Source organism: Stegastes partitus, unplaced genomic scaffold (assembly GCF_000690725.1).
Source record: "Stegastes partitus isolate 25-593 unplaced genomic scaffold, Stegastes_partitus-1.0.2 Scaffold513, whole genome shotgun sequence".
Classification (NCBI taxonomy): domain Eukaryota; kingdom Metazoa; phylum Chordata; class Actinopteri; family Pomacentridae; genus Stegastes; species Stegastes partitus.
In genome coordinates this window covers 264,850-278,095 of record NW_007578244.1, presented here as the reverse complement: position 1 = coordinate 278,095, position 13,246 = coordinate 264,850, and the positions used below count along the sequence as shown (strand labels likewise).

Below are 13,246 nucleotides of genomic sequence, written 5' to 3'. Positions count from 1 at the left end.
GTGACGTGAGAAAAAAAGAAAAAAAAAAGAACTGAAAAAGAAAAGCCGTCGCGGTTGCGGTGCGCACAAATTGATTTGCGCCAGCGTGTGATTTCATGTATGCGCTGGTTTCAAAAAAGAGAAGAAAGTTTGGAAGTAAACTTCCATCTTAACAGGGAGGTGGGGGTGAGTCTGACTGATGCATCGATGAGGAAGAAACTGTACTATTATATTCCGGGAGGAAGACTTGATGACGTCTATAGCATCCTTAATGTGACTTATTGGAGGGAGGAGGAGGAGGATGGGGGCAAGGCTTACGATGCATGGATAAAAATCCAAGGCAATCACAGCACAGGACAAAAGTTTAGAGCAACGATATGTAGACGAACATACAGCGCACTTTCCCACCGAGTTTTTGTTTGCCTCTGCGACTGACCGAGTCCCGTGAATTGTGTCTAAAAGTGTGGTAGGCTGCACTGAGGGGCACATAAGGAGACGACGGAGGCGCTTCAGCCAGGAAAGAAGTGCCGTGAAAAAGAAACCGTCTCTCTCTCTCTCCACCACCACAGCAGCCGCGCCCGGATCACATCCTCCAGCTCCGCGCTCTCCCTGCTCCCCTGCTATAGGTATGTGCTTTGTCTCCGGATTGTCTTTGAAAAGAAAAAAAAAAAAAAAGAGGAAAAAGCTCGGAGAAATTCAGTGCTGGAGAGCCAGATAAAGTAATGGAAATCATCCTCTTTTGCTGAACTGCGTGGAAATCTGCATTTAAAAAAATCTGACTTTGGCGCTGCATGCAGAGGATGCGCCGTCAGCAACCTCCCGCAGTTAAACTTTTAACGAAATGGGACGAATAAAAGAAAAAGAAATGGTTTTCTGCTTTAAGCCAGCAGACTTTACGTTTATCTGGTGAATTTAGGTTCGATCCAGCTTTTTAGTTTAAAGAGAAGTAGCAGCAGCAACCTGTAAATTTGATGAAACAAAGGAAGATGATGCTGTTTCTTTGTAGTGACTAACCTGTTTCATGTTTTTCATTCTCTAACAGCATGGCCAGTTCGAGTAAAGCGACTTTAATCTTGCTCATCTACGGAATCTTAATGCACTACAGCGTCTTCTGCACACCTATCGGACTAAGTTACCCTAAGATTAGGTAGGTTTCTGCTTTACGGATCTTTACTATGTTTGTTTTTCTCTTATTATTATTGTTCCTCCATTTTAAATGCTGCTTAACATCAAATTTGTTCAATGTTGGTATTGCATTGTGATTAATTATGAAGTGATTTAGAGAATAGGTGCGCGCGTAATTACGCACGAACAACGCACGTAATTTTAAACCATCGAATTAAGAGGAACAACAAAAGGAAATGCAGTAATTTAAACACACACAAATCCAAGTCTTGTGTGGGAAATGGTTATGGAAATTGCACACATGCATCTGTCCGGTGGGACGGTTCACAGAACTCCCCTTATTAAAAATGAGAGTGCAGTCAGTGCAATGGATAGCCCTTGGGATGACGGTGGACTGGCGTCACCAAGGAGAGGCGAGGCAAAACGAATAGGAGAGCTCTACCCATTTAACATTTATTCTTTTTTTTCTCTTTTCTTTTCTCTTTTTTTTAAACTGCGAAAGGCATCTCTATAATTTGGGCGTGGTTCTTACTGATTCTAATTTTTTTCACAGCTATTTTGAGCGTTCTTTTAATATTTTTTTTGGCTCCACGCCTACACGAACCGTTATCATTTTCACATCCATTGTTTCGATTTTTAAATTATTAATGAGGCTGTGTTAGGATCAGCAGCACCGAGTTGGAATTTCAAACTGATTTTCCCAAAGGAAAAAGAAAAAAATAAACATTTTAAGAAAGAAAAAAAATAAAGCAGTGCACATTTAATACATTTTAAGCAATTATTTTCGGTCAAATTCAATAAATTCGTTTTCTGATTTTATTTAAAACCCACCCACAGCAAATTTTTTTTGCCCCGTTTTCTTCCTTTATCTCGATTGCATTTAACCTCCCACTGATTTTTAGCAGCAGCTGCAGACGTTTGGCATTCTTTCAGTGCTGCGTCCCACCTGTGAGGAAGATCAGAATTTGTGATGAATGTTCTTCCCTTTGCAGACTTGAAAACGACGCCTTCGATGAGGATGGGAATTCATTATCCGACATGGGTTTTGATAGCGATCAGATTGCTATACGAAGCGCACCATCCCTAAACGACGACGCGTACACTCTCTACTACCCACCAGAGAAGAGGTAAATGTGCCTCCAGCTCACAGCTAAAGCCTTGAGCTGGCTGGATTCCATTTGAATGACTTTTTTTGCGATAATGTTTGCTTGCTTTGTTTTCTCCCAGAGTTTCTCATGTTATTTGTTCTGTGTTATTTTCATACCGAGTAGCCTAAAATGTTAAATTCCATATACTGTTGGAGATATATATTTAAAAAAAAAAAAAAAAAAAAAAGGCGAACAGATTGGAAAAAGGAAAACACAATGAGGATCTGATTTTATTCCACCTGATGCGATTTGGGAGTTGCGGGTGGGTGGGGACATTTTAGGCTACTTTTGATCATTTTGTCTGCGCTTTTTTTTTATTTTTTATTTTAATTTAGTCACTGATGATCTATGTGTTTTGGCGTTTTATCATCTCAGACCAGAAAGGCATGCTGAGGAAGAATTAGATAGAGCCTTGAGGGAGATCCTGGGTCAGTTAACAGCGAGACATTATCTGCATTCTCTGATGACAATTCGTGCAGGGTAAGGGCATTTCTTATAAGCGTTCACCTGCAGTCATCTTCTTTTTTTTTCCTTTTCCTTTTTCTGTTTTCTGCGCTGCACGAGTTCAGGCTGCTCTATCACTGTCTGTCATTTTATGTTTGTTGTTTTGTTTTTTAAAAATTTATTGTTACTCCTCTAGAAAAAAAAGACATTTTCATTACGCATTTTGTTGTTGTTGCTGTTGTTGTGGTGGTGGTGATGGTGTGGCACTGCGATCATGATTATTGTCCTTTAAGAAAGCGTTTTATGAGACTAAAATACACTGCGATTTACATGTGATTAATCCATAAATCGATCAAATGAAAAATCATGCGTCAGAATACACAATAGGATATAAATGAATAATTGATAACTTTTTTTTTTTCTTTCCTCCTCAAAAATCACTGTTTCTTTCTGGCTGTCTTGCTTGCCGCCTTTTATTCCAAAGAAAAAAGAAAGAAAAAAAAGGATAAAAGGCCCATAAATGCATTATTGATGATTGCATCATGGCAAGATGGAGAGATTGTAAAAAAGCAACATCAAAAAAAAAGCAGAAATCTGTCAAGAAGTCGCAGCTTTAACTAATGGTATTGTGATTTTTTTTTGTGTGTGTGTTTTTCAGTGAAGACAACAGCATGGAGGACGGGTCAGAGCCTTTATCCAAAAGACATTCAGATGGGATCTTCACTGACAGCTACAGTCGCTATAGAAAGCAGATGGCCGTGCAGAAATACCTGGCAGCGGTTCTGGGTAGAAGGTACAGACAGAGAGTTAGGAACAAAGGACGCCGGCTTGCCTATTTGTAGCGTTGTTAAAGCGCCCAAACTGCCCTCCTGTGTATATACATCCAGTCGTTAAATCAAAGTCATTCAGATATATCTGACCAACCAGTGGATTGCGCCTGTGTTCTTTCAACATGTATTTATGTATGAAGTAAAGCCATTAAAATGAATATTTTAATAATAATATCGTTTTTTTTTTCTTTTTGTACAAAAGCACTTGATACCGCACAGTTATACTTTGTGGACCAATATTTTATTTTCATGTTAAGATGTTGAAAACAAAACAAAATGGAGAAAAAAGAAAAAAAAAGAAAAAAGAAAAAAAAAATACAAGAAGATGAAATCAGAAAAAAAAAAAGATAATTGTGCACCTTCAACGTTATGCGCTTGAAATCTTTAAAAGTCATCTACATATGCAGAAAATAAATAGATTTTAAAAAGACAATCAAAGTATTGAATGTTATACTTATTTTTGTAATCAACGTTCTATTTTTTTAGTGTTGTTTGTTTTCCAAACAGGCCCAAAGAAGCAGTGAGCATGCTATGTGAGGCATATCCGACTTATCCTAAATGATAGATGTTGCCCTTGTCCACCCTTCTCCACGCTCCCTTAATGGGAGCTCTGTGGGTTTGTATGGCTTGCTGCCCCTCCAGGGGGATTTCAGATGGCTTTTGTTGTACAGCCTCTCATTTGATGGATAACCGATTGACTTACACAGCAATTCATGTAACTGGTGGTAAAAATCCAACCTCCTTTTCAACAGAAATTTCATTGCAGGCTTTTGCAAGGGCACCATTGCCTTGACTAAAGATAAAAGAAGCAGTCAAGTTGCTGATGCAGAGAACACTGCTTGCTCACTTGCCTCAGAGTCATTTACAGTAGGAGGTAAATCATGCTCAATAGGACTGTGTAAAGAATGTTCCACATGTGTGTATTATGTACAGTGCAGGAGTTACACAGTGCACATATTCATCTCATCGTTGTCTGTGTTCAGTCAACAGAATTATTTGGAAGAATGTGCTTCAGCTGTTGATTGTATTTGGGCAGCAAATATTCAGAAACGAAGCAGAACATGAGCTGGAGGTGGTGAGGAGAGGTAGCATCTGAGTTACAGTTAGGAATATTTAACTATTGTTTCGAATTTATTGGTGCATGTAGAAACTGACACCTTGCTAATTTTCACTTACAAACTGCATGTCATTGTGCTTTTGTTGCTATTTGGGAGGTGGACTGTGCTAAGCCTATTTCAGCATCACTCCCCCTCAGCCGTTTAGTGATGGAAATGTGAACAAGGAGGGCTAGAGGTGGCAGAAACTGGTACTGCACTGACTTGTTGAATTTTTTACCTCCCCTGCTGCTGTCATTGTGGATATCATAGGACAAGACACTGGACCCCCCCGTTTTGCTGTTTGCTTTCGTCCTGGTTGCAGTTTTTTAGGATTCTTTTGCTTCTAGATGCTAAATTGTTGATGGTGCGGTAGTTGTGGTACAACTGTTGAGACAAAGCTGATCTGTGTTATAGACGTCTGCTGGGTTATGTGCAGTGAGGATGTGAGAAACAAGAATGAGGGAGTGTCAGTTGAAAACCAGAGGTATGCATGGAGAGGCACAGAGAGCCAGAGAAAAAGGGATGCGGTATGTGTGTGTGTGTGTGTGAGAGAGAAAAGGGAAGTAAAGTAGGCAGTTACATAAGAGACAGGTTACAGCGCCCACGAGCCAGAGATGGGTTGTCGCACGTCCACATAGAAACAAAAAGAAAAAAGAGGTGATAGCGTGGCCGCCTCGCCTCACCTGCCACAGTGAGATCAGGGTCAGTGAGTCTGATGAGGAAAATATCAGATGTTGAATTCCCCTCACACAGCAGAAGGATTTACCTGGTATGTGAGTGAAGCCGGACGAGGCCACTCTTGAGTTTAAAAAAAGAGGTGAATGAAATTCAGCCCTCAAGCAGAGGGATATTCCCTCTAACTTTTATTGGAGACATATTTCATGTATTTATTCAATATTATGCAAATGCAGCTTCATGCGCCCCTGCGATCTAATCAGTGGCCTGTGTTCCCCCCCCATAGAAACTATCAACACACTCTTTCTTCAATTAGGCTTTATCCTACAGGCTTTGTGTGGATGTGGACGTTTGCATATCATTGTGTTTACGTGTGAGCGCGCGTGCATTCAACGTTTGTGTGAGCGAATGAGTGACTGAATGGGCACGTGGAGGTGGAAACAGCTTTTGGCTTTGGTGCCTTGCTTCGACGTGAGAAAAAAAAAAAAAGAAGAAAAATAACAAAAAAAAAAAAAAGAAAAAATTCGCCACAAGTGACAGATGGCAATTTTAGTGGCCCTACAATGCTGCAGTCCATTAGCTTACATTGAAACTTCCTTTTACTCTGTTTAATCGCTCGGCTTAGTCTGCCCCAGGAGTAGTAGAATTAGGCTTTCTTTTAAAGCATGGCCAATGATTTCTTGAGTAAAAAAAAAAAAAAAGAAAAAGAAAAAAGAATAGGCTGTATATGTTGGTGGAGCAGGCAGTGTGTGTGTGTGTGTGCGTGTCTGTTTGTGTGTGTGTGCGCATGAGTTTGGGGTGTTCAGTGTCTGTGGGAGTTGTGAACAATGACCAGTGTTTGTTATTGTTGATTATGAGGTGTTGTTGATTATTTTGATATTGGTCAGTAATTTATTAATCAGAAAATAGCCCCTATATATTATTTCCAACTATGTGCATCACTATCTAGAATAAAAGGGTTTCAGAACATAACAGAGATGTTGTTCAGATCATAGAAAATGCCTGTTGTTGATATTTCTGAAAGCGCCAAACGCCTTACTTCAATGTTTAATCTCTTATCTATCTGAAAACAATGTGTTTTAAAAGTGAACCTTAGTACAAGTGACATCGTTATACACACAGGAGTCCTTATATGGGGTTTTACGTTTCTCAATGTTATGAAAGTGTTGTAAGATTTGTATGAATAAATTTTTGTAAACAACAAAATTTTCTAATCAATGTCTAATCTTTGAAGTACATCATTTAAAAAAAAAAATGTGTCGTGAAACAAAGACAACAGCTACACACGCTGACCAGAGCCTTACCATTGGAACCAGCCTTTGAAAGTTGAGCTCACATGATCACCAGGCGCCACATATTCCTCTGACCGTCACAAATCGCCTCCTGTAACAAACACAAGGGTGAAGAAATATTGCAGAGAATACGGTGAGACATCATCCAACAGTCACAGCACCAGCTCCAGTGGGTTATAACAACCTGAAGCCCAAGCAGCTTCAAATGATCTTTCCAAAAACAGGCCATAAACAGAAATGAAAGTATTGGTGCATTGTGTGGAATGGATCTAACCTCAACATTTACATCACATCCTAAGCAAAAAGCAGACTGAGGTGTCTTTCATTCCTATCTTCTATCCTCACCACCACATTTCCAAATGTATTTTTTTAGAATTTCAAGTTGCATTTTATGAAGCCGCTGAATTTGCATAAATAAATGAACCTGAAACTCAAACGGAGGAACCACCAAACATCTCTGAGGAGCTCATCAAGAGAAGCTACGACTCTGGACTGAGCAGCAGAGCTGGCAGAGAGCTTCCCTCCTCGTGGAACAGCCGCGTCTTTCTCCTCACTCCATCCTTGGCCTTGGAAGTGCAGCTGTGTCCCGTGGGAGAGGAGGATGGGTGTGGCAAAGGATTGTGTGTGTGATCTGATCCTCATAAGCCAGCATGAGTGTGTGTGTGTGTGTGTGTGTGTGTGTGCATCTGTGAGTGCACATGCACCAGAGCTCAACTAACCCAATCAGAGAAATGTTGCATGGCAACGGTCCACAAAGGGACACGGTTATGTATACGCATGTGTCAAGTGTGTTTGTATGTGTGGAACGGGAGCGAAATAGAGAGATTGTGTATGTGAGTGTGTTTGTGCGCAAGTGTTTTTGGTGATTTGTGCGCTCTACACAGGCAGACCTTGAGCAGACTCTGCATTGGAATGGGGTTCGGCATTACACCTCACATTCGTGTGCACACATATCGCCTGCAGAGCAGAAGAAACACAGATGCACACTATATGTCTCTCACAGATTCTGTAACAACACCAACAGTCAGAACACAGGTGTTAAATACGATTAATGAAATTCAACAAAATGAATTAGCCACGAGAAACCGCCACACGCTCACAGTCTGTGACATACATCTTTGTTTCTTCCCCGAGGACGCTGATTCATGGGAGTTGCCCTGTTGCTATGAAAAGGCTGACAGATTGTCAATTGTCAGGGTTTGAGCTACCTGTGAGATATATAGGTTGTTTCCTTCCTATTCTTTAGCTGTCAGAAAGGCAAACAGGCTTAGTCCTCTTGACAAGCAGACATTTCTCCTGTGACATTTCAGGTTTCACAGAAGATGCATGGAGCAAATAAGTCAGGTAAAAAGAAAATATATAAAAAATTGGGTTTGATATTCATGCCCTCATACGCCCACAAGAGGATATCGAGACAAATGCTACAATTTGTTTGCACAGCAGTAGGCTTCACATGGGGGGCCACCCTCAACCAATTTGTACATAATGTACATTAATGCCTGAATCAATAAAAAAAAAGGCTCCTCCTTCCTCATAGCAGTGCATCATCTCTCCTCTGTGGCATGCATCGCTCCACTCCTTATCTCTCCATTAGCATTTCTGAGATGCTTCACAGTTGATCTTCATTTTTCTGGAGAGTCGTGTCTCTGGGTTGTTTTGTTGGTGGGCTCATTGGGGGGGGAAATGGGAAGAGCTCCTAAATTTAGAGCTAAAAAAAAAAGCAGCCTACACACAGTTTGGAGTCACACACAGCTTTTAGTAACGTTCCCTCTGCCTCCAGACACATCTTAATCATGTATAAAGTGTTGGAGGGGGAAGGGGAGGTTGTGTTCAGGGCTTTTCCAGTGAGGATACCCACCTCCCTCCCTCCCTCACCACAGCCACACCCATCTTTCTTTGTCACCAAGTGTTTGATGAGCCTGTGAAGCCAGAAGGGAATTTGCGTAAGTATTACTGATCTATTGCTTGTATGATCAACATTTCCTCCTTTTCCTTTAGTCTGTGTGTGTGTGTGCTCATTTACCTACAGTAAAAACACTGCCCCCTCCTCCTCCTCCCCAGCATCCCTCTTGCATGTCAGGGTTAAGAATACAGCTCTCACAAGAGAGGCCCAGGCACAGCAGTGATGCAATCACCCTCCCTCCCACTCACCCCCTCGCCTTTCACCTCATAAATCATTCAGTGGCCAGGTTTGGGGTGGGGAGAGGGGGCAGTCTGGTCATGCCTGCAATGAAACTCTTGATTGCGGATGCCATGAAGCCCCCGGTCCCCCTCTCCTTTGAATCCCATCTTGTGGTGGGCTCTGTCACATCTACCATTGAGCAGGAGGCACTCTGTGGTGAGCAGCAGCCCCTCTGGGAGCAGCACAAGACACCGAGAGATGCACAGAGGAGGCAGGGAGGGGGAAATAGAGATGGGGGCGAGGGTTTGCAGACATGGACCACTGATCAAGAGTTGCTTCTGGCTTAGAGGGAAACACGTTACCTGTGCTGCTTGAGTAATCATGGGTGACCAGATCTATCCATCATTTATTATGAGGCTGTTCGGCCAGGAAGGAAAATGAGCATCTCAAATGTAATTTTCTGCTACTGTACTGCATGTGTATCTTGAAATAAACAACATCCTGGGACTTCACAAAAGATGTTCAAAGTATCATGCGTAGTGATCATTTCAACACTTGCCAGAGCAAAGCAATTATTTCCAAATAAGGCAGATTAAAACACGAGATAAGCCACGAGATAAGCCTAGCTCACCCCAAAGGAAATTGAACCAAAACGCTGAACACATAAAGAAAAATAACTATAAATAAACAAACATAATAAAATAAAGCACAATTAACAGTGTAATACAAAATTATAGAGCCAGCTACAAAAAATTAAATTAATTGTGCAACACGTGAATACAAAAGACAAGAAATTAAAATGATGGTTGCAATAATTAATTCTGAATCAAGGAAAACTAATCATAGACGTTTCAGGGGCAGTGCAACAAGATGAAAACTACACTAAGTCTGTGGAGATTCCCAGAGGTCCAGTTCATGGCGATCCTAGCAGACGTAGAAGGAAACAGGGCGTCTCTGTTTGGGTTTTTGAAGATGTTTCGGGTCTCATTCAACAGGCTCCTTCATTTCTAAGTGATTGACAGGGACTGCATGTACAGCCTTGCTCAGTTTGTGTGTGGGTGTTTTATCCTTGGGGTGAATGAGTTTTTGTCTCAGAGTGTTGCTGGATCTGAAGTGCACTAGTATGTTGTGCTTGGAGAAAATCCTTGTAAGTTTTTTTGGCACTCCAGCTACATAAAGGATGACAATGTTGTTCTGCCTGTTCTTCTTTTTACCTCTGTTTGATGATTTCTGTTTTTTTTTTTTTTTCCAGACGTCTTTGCTGACTTCTCCAAACAGAGGCTGAGGTCTAATCCTCAATTACAATGCAATCTTCAGACCCAGTCCCAGAAAGCTTCACCGCCATGTCGAGTGCATTCCTCATCTGGCAGTTTCACAAATATTCACATGTCAAGGCAAGTGGGTCATTAATGGGCCATTAGCCATGTGAGTGGGGGGGCTACAATACATATCTGAGACTCCCCATCAGTCAGTTAGAACTGAAGAAGCCTCTTGGATGAGAGCTGAAACGTCCAGCTGCCTCTCTACTGAAGTTCTTAAGACACAAACTACAGGTGCAATTGGAGAGCAGTGTCTTCTACCAAGGCCCGTTCCCTGTCTGACAGTCTTAAAGAAAATAATCTGGGTCTGAACCAAAAATTAATGGGTTCCGTCTTTGGTCATGAGCCACCTCCTCACTGGGTTGTATAAAATTTGGCAGGGTGGGTTTCAAATAAACCTGCTGACAGATCAAATAAAAAGACAGACAGTTGCACAAACAGGACTGAAGATATACCGCTGCCTTGGCAGAGGAATAAAAACCCAGCTTCATCATCTTGGAAGGTTACTGTGCCAAATATGTCAGCAAGCGATTGGCTGTTGGAATTTCTAGCAGATACAGAGCGATAAGCGATAAAATGTTCCACTATGTTCATCACCTAGTTGCAAACTTTGTTTGTCTGCTGTTTGGTGCTGCAGCGTACAGCGAGTTTTAAATCTGCTTCACTAAAAACTGCATCCAGATGGGTGTATTATGAAGCAAAATGAATGGGTGAACAGGTTTGAGTTTTCAGTGTCACGAGGGCATCTTTCCCTTAATCTGCTAGATCGCCATGGTAACATATGCTGCATGGCTAGACTGGTCTGGAGGAGGTTCTGTTCAGAGTTTTGGATTTAAATCAGCTATTAAAAAGCATCTCCCTTCTACCACATCTTTTCCTGACCATTTCCTCCCTACGCGATCCAGCTGAGGAAACACATTACATCCGCAAACCTGTTGAGCTGCATGTTAGTAATGAAACTAAAGGAAACCAGTAGTGCACACTGTGCCATGGGAAACAAACACATTCATTAGAAATGCAGAAAATGCATAAAACATTTCATACTTGGTCCTGATTTGCTGAAAAATCTGTTTTACACTGCAGCTTTGGCAGCTGATAGAACACAGATTAGAAAATTAATTGGTCTGTTGTTGTTGTTAGTGTTTTGTTTTTGTTTTTTGTTTTTCATTACAGACAATAGTCAATAAGTAACATACATTTTACTTTGTTTTGGCCAAAAACTAAAGTGATGTATCCCTCATTATAGGACAGTGTCAGACCTAAATGCACCGCTTAAATGCATGAAATATATAAAGCTGTAATAATAATTGTCTGTAGGTTTGCCCCTACAAGGGTCACTTTCATATGAAACACTAATTTCATTTATTGTTATGTGTGTATGCTATGTAATATTAAAACAAATATTGATTAACCCAGCTTTAATGAGTTGGTAGGAGAAGTAAAATAGCCATAGCACTTGATGTCTTCCCTGTCTAGAGACGAGGAAGGCTATCATGCAGCTACTTCTTGAAGCCTGGACGTAGTCCACATAGATGTGGATCTACTTAATGGGGCAATAAAACGCTTTCCAGAAGTTCTAGAATGCCACAGAAAATAATTATTCTGCAGAGGAATATTCAATCCATCTAAGTGCAGCTTGAAGCATTAGAATTAAGACTTGTTTGCAAACAAGACCCTCGGTTATTTAGTATTTTCACATTTTTTCCATTATGACTGAGGATGCCTGTGCAAACCCTAATTTGTTAGCAGATATTTTTAACAGGCTCAGGCTCAGAACTCCCATTCACTTCAGTCAGCGGTACTCGGCTGCAAAAATCCCCAGAGCTTGTGGCTCTGCGTTGTTTTAACATCAAACAAAATTCTTTAAAGCCGTCTTCCCCCAGTGTGTTTCTCCAAAAGTCTTGAACAGAGAACCTTTGGGTCCCATGTGCTTCTCAGTATTTCTGTCGACAGCAGTGGCGGTGGGGGTGTGTCACCATGGGTGGGCGTGCTGGCTTTTAAACTTTCTAGAGTGTGGCCATTTGGCTGTATCAGTAGGTTTTATTACGTGGCTCAAAGGTCAGCTTTGGCTGGTGTCATTTTCAGTTTCATTTTCATCTTTTTTAAATTAGGTCACACACCGCAACATCCAAACTTCACACCCGCTGACCTTCAGAGTTCACTGTGAGGTGAACAAACCGTGCGGCTTGACCATCTTTTTGTGTTTTACTTGCACGGAGCCCATTCTGGTTTGGGCGAGGCTGTGCAAACACTGAATAATGTATCGTTGCTGGAGCAGTTAGGTGTGAAAACTCAGCGTGAGATTTGCGAGAAGAAACATGTTCATGCTTTTTTAATTCTCCTCCCTGTCTCTCATACCTGCCTTCAAATGAGGAGGAAAGGCAGCCTATTACGCCTTCCCCCTGCAGATATCCACCGTTGCACCCCTTTGCACATCAGTCACCCTCACTTCTCTAAAGCTGTGACAGATTTCCTGAATGAGATGAGTGTTAATGAATGGAGATCAGATGAGAGCAGAGGGAGACGCTCGTCATGTTCGGGCTTCATGGGTTATGTGCTCATGAGAGTCAAATTTACACATTGACACACAGCTTGTGGTTATGTTATCTTTCTTCTTTCCTTTTAATGAACACAACATGAGGGTGTGAGTCTGCATGTGTCTGTGTGGGTGTGCATTTGTGGTGGGAAACGCTTTAATACGTCGACAAAATATTGGTGAAGACTGTATAATACAGAGAGATGAAATAGTGCTGCTTCTGAGGGCATGACTCCAGACATAACAAGTTCTATGGGCAATGAAAAACAACAACTGTTTGAAGAAAAAGTTGCCGGAGAAAAGCAAAACTGCACAGTCTCTTATTTCTGAGAAAGAATCGCATCGAGATACCGGCGTTATCTCGCAGCATTTGTTCATAACAGGAACAGTTTCTTGTTTTAACATTTCTGTATCACCTTTGTAAAATGCATCTTCCTCTTTTCCTTCCGTTCTTATAAACTTCTCACGCTCGTTCACACGTAGAGATCCTAGAGACTACCTTGTCCCAATCCTCACATGCACACCAAAAGGGTAAGTGTTCGCTTTGAGAGGCGGAGGCACAAAGCAGACAGAGGCTTTTCCTGTCTTTTCACACGTATTCAAAACAAAAGGAACTGCCTGTCACCGAGCAACACATAGCTCCTCTGGAATTGTCTGCGGCAGCTCTATAAAAAAAGAG

The 13,246-nt window shown here is 41.4% G+C and overlaps 1 protein-coding gene across 2 annotated transcripts; it reads left to right on the top strand.

Annotated features, from left to right (window-relative positions):
* Positions 1 to 324: 324 nt before the first annotated feature.
* On the top strand, positions 325 to 6,504 carry adcyap1b (adenylate cyclase activating polypeptide 1b). Of its 2 annotated transcripts, XM_008287685.1 has the most exons (5): positions 325 to 605; positions 1,022 to 1,126; positions 2,097 to 2,231; positions 2,628 to 2,732; positions 3,355 to 6,504. In XM_008287685.1, exons 2-5 carry the CDS (start codon positions 1,023 to 1,025, stop codon positions 3,536 to 3,538), a joined length of 528 nt encoding a protein of 175 aa, XP_008285907.1. In that variant the 5' UTR covers positions 325 to 605; position 1,022; the 3' UTR covers positions 3,539 to 6,504. The 2 variants fall into 2 exon arrangements, with proteins under 2 accessions (XP_008285907.1, XP_008285908.1); XM_008287686.1 differs by lacking the exon at positions 2,628 to 2,732.
* The last annotated feature ends 6,742 nt before the right edge of the window (positions 6,505 to 13,246 follow it).